Here is a 10000-nt window from a genome sequence, read left to right as displayed (position 1 = left end):
GTACAGAGACAGTCAGCGATGTCGACGATGATGTGAGGTCGACAGGTTCTCACAGCCAAGCATCTACCAGCACCAGGAAGGACAAGGGCAAGGGAAAGGGGTCCAGCCGAACACTTGACACCACTCACAGCAACACCTGTGTGTCGGAGAAGGATTTTAGCAATATATTGAAGAATGTGAGTATTCATTGTTTTTGACATATGCAATATGTTGCATTAAAATGCTGTACTAAATTGTTACGTTTGATATATATATATATATATATATATATATATATATATATATATATATATTATATATATATATATAATATATATATAGTTAATATATATATAATATATTTTTATAATATTTTTTATGTTTCAGCTTATGTCGAAAGCAGATTCGATCGCTCCTACGTTCATGGGCCAGCACAAGATTGTGCACGATTTTGCGTGCCTGCTGGAAAGCTACATGCGTGCCATCCCAGTACACCGATGGCACGAATTCCAGATAGAGTGCCTCAATCTTGCACACCGCTACAGGGACGAGAGTCAGGTCTTCCAGCAGGCACAGCAACAACCATTAGTGACCTGGGCAGGCCCACAGCAGCAACCTTGGCAGCCCCCTCAGCAGCAGCAACCTTGGTAGCCCCCTCAGCAGCAGCAACCTTGGCAGCCCCCTCAGCAGCAGCAACCTTGGCAGCCCCCTCAACCAGGACCCTCGCAGGCACAGCCAGAGCAGCAGCATCGTCCAGCCAGTCATAACTGGATGCCGCATTCAGGCCCTTCTTCCTTGCCCCGTACCACGGAGTGGCACCCAGGGATGCCAACTCCACTGTCATCCACCCCTGTCCAGGTGACTTCACCATCAGTGTCAGTGTCATCACCTACCCTTGTCCAGGCTCCTTCACCATCACCTTCATTAACGTCGCTGTCGTCATTCAAGACTCCATTGACCTTCCCTGTCCTGACCGACAGCAACCTAAGGCCCCCATACACTATCGAGCATCGAATCGCGCTTCGTGCAACGCGTCGAGTTTTCATAGTGTATGGGGGCTTTCGCATCGTGCAACGAGCCACTCGCAGCTGGCTCGACGCTATCAAGACATTCCTGATATTTTGTGGGCGGAGCTTCGAGCCAGGTGATAATTTGTTGGGTACACGAGGAAGGCTCCATTATTTTTGTATGTTGAGGGAAATTGAAGATGGATAGCGCCAATTCAAGAGAAGTGTTAAGTGACTTTATAGACCTATACCAGTGTTTCCCGTGTTTGTGGAAAATTAAATCGGCAGATTACTATAACAAACACGCAAAACAAATTGCTCAAGACAAATTAGAGAAAAACTGAAAGAATGTGACCCTAATGCTGATCGTGAATCATGTTTACGTAAGATTAATTCTCTACGTGCATCATTTAGAAAAGAATTTAAAAAGGTTCAGGCCTCATACAAATCTGGAGCCAGCACAGATGACATTTATAAGCCCAACTTATGGTACTACGAAAAATTACTCTTTCTGAAAGACCAAGAAATGCCAGGACGCTCTTGGTCTACTATAGAGGAGGAAAGCTTTGAAAGAGAGATGGTAAGGGAAATTTATATTTTTATTAAACACTAATTATCCTTTTACAATTTCAGTGATGCTTTCTCCTTGAACAATGTGACTTATACTTGATATTTTAAGTACTATCTAGCAATGATATGAAGTTCTATACATACAATTATTAAGAAATAATATGCACTTCTTATACAGAATTAATTGTTTTAATTCATACAAAGTTCACCAAAACCTTAAAGCACCATGAACTAAATAATTAATTTGTTTAGAATTTAACTAACTATCCAATGGAAAAGTCTGAGACCAATTGTTAGTTTAATTTTTTTTTACTTATTTTTTTTTTTGGGGGGGGGGGGCTAAAGACTACGCTGAATTTATATATACTTGGTCTCGTACTCTAGTTTCCTACTGACTTGTCTTGCCATGGAACGGCACCTTCTTCCATAAAATAAGCCATAAATTGATTCCTGACTTCTTTAGCTTCTGGCGGAGGGTTTCTGGTATGTGTCCTTTCCAAAGGTTGTAGAGCAACATCTCCGAGCATTACATCAGGAATGGTTAGGTTTTCAATGCCTAGGCCTATATCATTGCTTACATTTTCCGGCGGCAAATATGATGCACTACATTTTCTTCTCAAAAAGTTATGTAGAACGCAGCATGCTAATACTACTTTTTCTATATTAGCAATCTTTAGATTTATTGGTGAAGAAAAAATCCTAAAACGTGAAGTCATAATACCAAATACATTTTCGATTATTCTTCTTCCTCTAGAGAGCCTATAGTTAAATACTCTGCGCTCCTTTGTGAGGTCTTTAGAGGAATAAGGCTTTAAAAAATGCTTCCTTAACGCGAAAGCCTCATCTCCGATGAATACATATGGCAAAATTCTGCTACTATTTTCTGGTTTAGCTGGCTCTGGCAAATTCAGTTTCCCTTCGCTTAATAGGTCTCCGAATTTTGTGTTCTCAAGCACACCTCCATCTGATATTCGCCCATTAGTGCCAACATCACACATAATAAACTCATAGTTGGCATTTGCAAGGGCCAACAGCACAACACTATTGAATCCTTTGTAGTTCCAGTAATAAGACCCAGAATCATGGGGAGGAGTTATGCTTATGTGCTTGCCGTCAAGCGCCCCGCAACAATTAGGAAATTGTCATTTGTTTTCAAATTGTTGTGCGATTGCTTTCCATTCTGCGACACTCGAAGGAAACTGAAAAAGAGAATATAAAGAAAATTATAAATATTATACCATATTATATAATGCAAATTTTAACAAGTTACTTAAAAAAAGTCACATGATATCAATTTTTTCCATCTGTAAATCCTAACTTTTTTTTTTTTTTTAATGGACGTGAGAATCAGGACGGACCAGAAGGCTCATTCTCTAGCCTGACCTCAAAAAAAAAAAAAAAAAAAAAAAAAATATATATATATATATATATATATATATATATATATATATATATATATATATATATATATATATATAAAGAGAAAAAAAAACAATACAGAAGAAAAAAAAGGGCAAAGCTCAAAGGGTAAAAGATGAAGTAAATAAATGTTTTATTTTTAGCCTGATTTTGCTTAGCCAACGAAAAATTTATAAATGCCGAAATACAAAAGTTTGTACACATTTTAAATATTTTTCTTTCTTCTTCCACAGTTGGATGAAACATCTGTTTCTTCACCAACAACTGTAACCATTCCCACTCCTGCTCTTTCTCCTACAGGCTCCGAAGCATCATCTTCTACATCTTCTAAAGGATGCAAGAATTCACAGAGGGATTTTTATAAGTTACTCTCCGAGCGTCTCCAGAAAAAGCAAAGTAGTAAATTCGATGCTCAAGTTAAAGCTTGGGCAATCCAATTGGACGAACTCCCAGAAAGCACTTCGATGGAGGTTATTCGTCTGGTGAATGATGTTTTGTACAAGGCCAAAAAAGGATGCATTAATGAAATGTCCCATGTTGTCAATGGACACCTCAATCCTCTTTCTGGGACCCAACCTACAGGAGAGACCCAACTTGCATCATATTTCCATAACTTCTCTGGTAATGAATTCATATAGATAGGAAAATTATATAACTAGCCTTATCAATGAAGGAGTTTTCATTTTTATTTTATTATGTTACAGAAATGAATTTCTTATTGAATTTTCTTTAAGTAGGTAATTAGTTAGGAATCCTCAGTTTTCATTTTTATTTTGTCATTTATTTTTTTTTATTGAATTTTCTTTAAGTATATAATTAGCATTATCAATGAAGGAAAGAAATCCTCAGTTTTCATTTTCATTTTGTTGTTACAGAATTTTTTTTAATTATATACAATTTCTTCTATTTTTTTATTTTCATATAAGGATTTTGATGTTAGCTAAAAATAAAATATCATTAAAAACTGATATAGCCAGTGTTTTTTTTTTCCTTATCAAGTATCAATGTAGCTATAGGCTAAGGTACCTATAAGATAAAGTGATATTAAAATTGAAATTCATGTTTCCTTCAGTTAATTAATTACCTATCATTAACATATCTTTTATGACTGAATAACATTAATTAAAGCTTCTTCATCACAAATTTTTTAAACTTTGAAATGTATCGGTATCGATACATTGCTAAATAGAGATATCTGTCGGTATCGCTAAAAATGTTGGTATTGGCATATCACAAAGAAAAACAAATGTTGTCTTACCTTTAAGTAACGGGGTTTGAGCACTCTGTATATCGCATCACAGGTTTCAGGAATAATGTGTCCCAATGCTTGTGGAGAAATACACGTTGAGAATTTTAGATCTTCATAGGATTTCCCAGTTGCTAAAAAGCGTAATGTGGCTGCTAGACGCTGATGGGGAGAAATTGCTTCTCGAAGTTTCGTATCTTTCTTCTCAATAATAGGAGTTACCATGGAAAGAAGCTCTAGGAACGTATCTTCGTCCATCCTCAGATAGTTGAACCAATCTTGGGGCTCTTTCAATCTAAGTTCTTCTAGCAAATTGGTATGTGAGAAATCATTTCTGTTTAAAAGCCACGATTTGCTCCACTTTGATCGCTTTTTACGTTTTTTCTCTTCGAGAGCAACAGCAATGCTTAAAAAATCATCTGTGTCTAGGTCTGAGGATGACATCTTCACTGTGCGGAAAAAGCGCTTAACTGAAACAAGGCTCTTTAGTGTGTGGCCTCCTTCGAGTTCGAGCCAAGCTTGAGGTGACTCGAAGCGCGATTCGATGCTCGGTAGTGTATGGGGGCCTTAACCCCTTGGTCGTTCCTCATTCAGCACATCGTCCGGGCAGAGACAGTCTCCAGTGAGCAGTTTCGTGGCTCTGAAGGAAGTGCAGAGACAGTCAGCGATGTCGACGATGATGTGAGGTCGACAGGTTCTCACAGCCAAGCATCTACCAGCACCAGGAAGGACAAGGGCAAGGGCAAGGGGAAGGGGTCCAGCCGAACACTTGACACCACTCACAACGACACCTGTGTGTCGGAGAAGGATTTTAGCAATATATTGAAGAATGTGAGTATTCATTGTTTTTGACATATGCAATCTGTTGCATTAAAATGCTGTACTAAATTGTTACAATGTTTGTTATATATATATATATATATATATATATATATATATAATATATTTTTATAATATTTTTTATGTTTCAGCTTATGTCGAAAGCAGATTCGATCGCCCCCACGTTCATGGGCCAGCACAAGATTGTGCACGATTTTGCGTGCCTGCTGGAAGGCTACATGCATGCCATCCCAGTACACCGATGGCACGAATTCCAGATAGAGTGACTTAATCTTGCACACCGCTACAGGGACGAGAGTCAGGTCTTCCAGCAGGCACAGCAACAACCATTAGTGACCTGGGCAGGCTCACAGCAGCAGCAACCTTGGCAGCCCCCTCATCAGCAGCAACCTTGGCAGCCCCCTCAGCAGCAGCAACCTTGGCAGCCCCCTCAGCAGTAGCAACCTTGGCAGCCCCCTCAGCAGCAGCAACCTTGATAACCCCCTCAACAAGGACCCTCGCAGGCATAGCCAGAGCAGCAGCAGCAGCAGCATCGTCCAGCCAGTCATAACTGGATGCCGCATTCAGGCCCTTCTTCCTTGCCCCGTACCACGGAGTGGCACCCAGGGATGCCAACTCCACTGTCATCCACCCCTGTCCAGGTGACTTCACCATCAGCGTCAGTGTCGTCACCCACCCTTGTCCAGGCTACTTCACCATCACCTTCATTAACGTCGCTGTCGTCATTCAAGACTCCATTGACCTTCCCTGTCCTGACCCCGGGGGCCATCGACAGCAACCTAGATGAGGCCATGACACCCTCACCCCTCTACTCGTCCAAGGAACTTGACACCCCACCAGTCAAGGACAAGGAAATTTAAATACTTTTAAATATTTGTACATAAATGAAGTGTGATACTTGTAAATATATGTTGTTTTAATGTAAATTAAATATTTATATATTTCCAAAAACTTATTTTTGTTTATTACCTTAAAGTACAAAGAAAGAAACAGTAAAGTAAAAAATAATAAAAGGGAAGAAAAATAAATCCCCCCAAAATTATATATTTGCTGTCTTAATGTGAAAAAAAATGATATCTTATTTCAAACTATTTCTATAACTTTATAATGAAGAGAAACAAAAAGGAAACGAAAAAATTAATGAAAAGGAAAGAAAAATAAACCTAATAAATATTTATATTTGCTGTTTTAATGTGAAAAAAAAATATCTTATTTCAAACTATTTCTATAACTTTATAATGAAGAGAAACAAAAAGGAAACGAAAAAATTAATGAAAAGGAAAGAAAAATAAACCTAATAAATTTATATATTTGCTGTTTTAATGTGAAAAAAAAATATCTTATTTCAAACTATTTCTATAACTTTATAATGAAGAGAAACAAAAAGGAAACGAAAAAATTAATGAAAAGGAAAGAAAAATAAACCTTATAAATTTTTATATTTGCTGTTTTAATGTGAAAAAAAAAATCTTATTTCAAACTATTTCTATAACTTTATAATGAAGAGAAACAAAAAGGAAACGAAAAAATTAATGAAAAGGAAAGAAAAATAAACCTAATAAATTTTTATATTTGCTGTTTTAATGTGAAAAAAAAAATCTTATTTCAAACTATTTCTATAACTTTATAATGAAGAGACAAAAAGGAAACGAAAAAATTAATGAAAAGGAAAGAAAAATATAAACCTAATAATTGTTTATATTTGCTGTTTGAATGTAAAAATGAAATGATGTCTTATTTCATGCACACACTTATTTTCCTCTATTACCAATCAAGAGCCAAAACTTTTGTTTTAAATAAAAATGAACTGAAAAATAAACCCAAGAAATTTTTAAGTTTGCTGTTTGAATGTAAAAATAAAATGATGTTTTATTTCATCAACATACTTATTCTTCTTTATTACCTCTGCTGTTTTAATGTGAAAATAAAATGATTTCTCATTTCAACACACTTTTTACTCTATTACCTTAAAATCAACAGCCTAAAAACTTTTCATGTTTGCTGCTTTTAATGTTAAAATAAAATGCTTTCTTAATAATTGTACATATTTTATGTCTGCTATTTATATGTAAATCAAATGCTTTCTTATTGAAACAAAAATTAAGGGCAACAAAAAATACAAACGAAAAAGATACGTTTCTTTTATTAACAAAATGGAACAACTATACAGCCCATGGAGGTACTACAATTTTTTCTTGCCAAGGGACAGCACAACCCAATGCGATATTAGATAAATCGCTCTTTGGGTTTACATATACTAGCTCAGCAACATACAGTTTTAATGTGACATTTTTGTGTGCACTGTTTATGTACAGTATATGCACATGCTTATTAAAAAAAAATAGCTGATCTCTGTAATTTTGAATGTTGGAGGAAATGAAGTGTAATCTTTTGTTTGTTAGAACAATCACTGAGTAATTGGACAAGTTTTGTTGTAAAGTGAGAATATAAAGCTACTGAACCTCTCCGGGGATAGAAAGTTAATTTCTAGTACCGTGGTCCCTATCCCAACATTTTTAATAGTAATGTCGCATACGTCTTTAGACGGATCTAGTAATGAAAAAGATAACAACGTATGCGGTAAAATTCGGATAAGTCTTACGAGGACATACGGTAAATCGAATTAAAATTACTTTTCCTTCTGCGTGGGGCTCCACGTTAACTGCCAGCACGTCACCGAACTGAGGCAGGAAGAACATACGAGTAGAGCGCAGTGCAGCAGCCGTGCCCCACTAAGTGTTGCAAGATGGTTGGCGCACGTTACCTGTTACTTACGATTTTTGTTTTAATGCTGGCAACTCTTGGGAAAACTAAAGGTCAAGAGCAGAAAGGAGACGATGCAGGTAGGGTATGATTTGCACTGTGAATATTTTTTTTTTCTGGATGAACTGGTATGATTATTTTTATTTGATCTTGTGAGAAAGAAGTACTTTAGGCAAATTTCCCGTTTGTTCTGTTCATTTTTTTTTTCTGTGGAAATGTCCAGACTTTATTTTTCTTGGCTTGGTTGCCTCAAAACTGAATAGTTAATTCATGTTACGTTCATTCATGTTGAAGAATTTTATATGTGACAACACGCACACACACATATATATATATATATATATATATATATATATATATATATATATATATATATATATATATATATATATATATATATATATATTATATTATATATGTGTGTATGTGTGTTGTTACATATACTGATTAATGTTCCAGATAAAATTCTTCAACTTGAATGAATCTAACTCGAATTAACCATCCAGTTTTGTGGTAACCAAGACAAGAAAAATCATTGGTCTGGACATTTCCACTGAACATGTGCGTCTACGACTATACAGTATATGCGAAACATATACGTTGATCCAAGTGAATATTGAAGTAAGCAGTGGCCAAACTGTACCATCGCAAAAATTTTAGATTTGTATAATCTGGTAAAATCTTTCATGGTCCTCTAGATAACAATTTGTGAAAGAAATTAATTGAAGTCGCCAACGTGATTTGGGGCAATAGTAGGAGCGCGATTCACTGCATCGGTAGTTATCTTTTCATATAATTTTGTGTCTTCCTACATTCAAAGCTGCGTATGTTAGTTACACTGGTGAAGCTTAACGAAGATTTTAAGTGACTTGAATCTGTCGCTATTTTAGGGTAATAAAGCAATCGAATATTGGGAACTTGGTCCAAAGATTGCGACTAGATTTTAAAACTTTTATTTGACATCCCGGAAGGTCCGCTGAGTGTATACCAAATTACCCATAGGTCCGGGACACGTGGCAAGTGTAGCAATGAACAAGGCCAAAGGCTATAGACCTTAAACAAGGCGAGCATTTAGGGCGTATAGTATATTACTTATGCATATTCAACCTCTTAGATTAAATGTGGAGCTAAAATGCAATAGCAAGTTCAATACCATCTTGAGTTTAAGTAGTTTTATAAAACAGCAATGTTATAATTAGTGATTGGAAATAAATAATCATGTACACTTAGCATATGCTTCCTGAATGATTTAATTTTAAAAAGTAATTAAAATGATGGTTTGCTATAAATTAAAGCATTTATTGGTATAATACATTAGACCAATTTATGTAAACATATCGTGTACGAATAACATCTTCAATTTTAATAATTTTCTTTGTTGTGCTATGAATGGTATAATTGACCGTAAAGTATAGATCATATTTAGGGCAATTTATCAAGGTTTTTCACAGCGCCTTTGAGATTTGTTTATCCTGTATTTATAGAGAATATTTATTTATGACAAATTATGAATGTTTTTTGTGTGTAACTTCAACAAATTTTGACATCTTCTTTTAGGCCTTTGTCTATTTTCCATGTAATTGGATAAGGTAAAGAGATGGGCTTCAAAGTGAGCATTAAAGAAATATATTGATGACCTAGTTATCTCTAGTGAATCATAAAATTCTTTTCACATTTTTCTCACTGTTGATGCTCATTAGTTAGCATAAATAACATTTGTTTATCTATTATTACAAAAGACAATTAATTGTAAATTTGCATGGGGAGAACATTTTCTCATCTCATACATCATGTTCAACAATATTTCTTTTAAAACAAAGTTTAGATATTTTGGTGTTTGTGTAACTTCATCATATCCATTCTATGTTCCATCTTTCTCATTCTGCTTTACTGCAGCAGATGACAAGTATTAAGTTTTAAAATGACACCAAAATGTGTATTTTAGTATGAAAACTGTCTTTTTATCCCAAGCGCAAGCACGTCAGGGATCAACGGGTACACTGGTAACATAGTATTGTGGTAGCTCTGCTTGAAGAGATAGAGAAAATTATGGCTTTCGTGATAAAGGCACCAAATTTTCACACAACTAGCCGAACGTGGTCCCTAAAATCTGGATTTGGGGTCAACATAAACTTTGATATCTTGCTCTTAAAAGCATTCTCAAATTGGCTGCCGG

At 35.7% G+C, this 10000-nt stretch overlaps 2 protein-coding genes and 2 pseudogenes across 3 annotated transcripts in view; 3 read left to right on the top strand and 1 right to left on the bottom strand.

Moving 5' to 3' along the window:
- The window catches only part of LOC137641566 (pleckstrin homology domain-containing family A member 8-like), a 179607-nt gene extending 178972 nt beyond the window's left edge, over nt 1-635 (top strand). The window contains exons 5-6 of the mRNA XM_068374254.1: nt 1-176; nt 367-635. The exon at nt 1-176 is cut by the window's left edge and continues 55 nt beyond it. Coding sequence (XP_068230355.1) covers nt 1-176; nt 367-630 — 440 coding nt within the window. The 3' untranslated portion in view covers nt 631-635. The remainder of the gene's footprint in view (nt 177-366) is intronic.
- Nucleotides 636-1186: 551 nt separating this feature from the next.
- On the top strand, nt 1187-3915 carry LOC137641569 (uncharacterized; annotated as a pseudogene).
- Nucleotides 1693-4787, bottom strand: LOC137641568 (putative nuclease HARBI1; annotated as a pseudogene).
- Nucleotides 4788-7776: 2989 nt separating this feature from the next.
- LOC137641567 (procollagen-lysine,2-oxoglutarate 5-dioxygenase 1-like) overlaps nt 7777-10000 on the top strand; it is a 252332-nt gene continuing 250108 nt past the window's right edge. For both annotated transcript variants that reach the window (XM_068374256.1, XM_068374255.1), the window contains exon 1: nt 7777-7904. In XM_068374256.1, the coding sequence (XP_068230357.1) occupies nt 7808-7904 (97 nt within the window). In that variant the 5' untranslated portion in view covers nt 7777-7807. The remainder of the gene's footprint in view (nt 7905-10000) is intronic.

This window comes from Palaemon carinicauda, chromosome 5 (genome assembly GCF_036898095.1).
Source record: "Palaemon carinicauda isolate YSFRI2023 chromosome 5, ASM3689809v2, whole genome shotgun sequence".
Taxonomy (NCBI): domain Eukaryota; kingdom Metazoa; phylum Arthropoda; class Malacostraca; order Decapoda; family Palaemonidae; genus Palaemon; species Palaemon carinicauda.
This window is presented reverse-complemented; position numbering and strand designations above follow the sequence as displayed.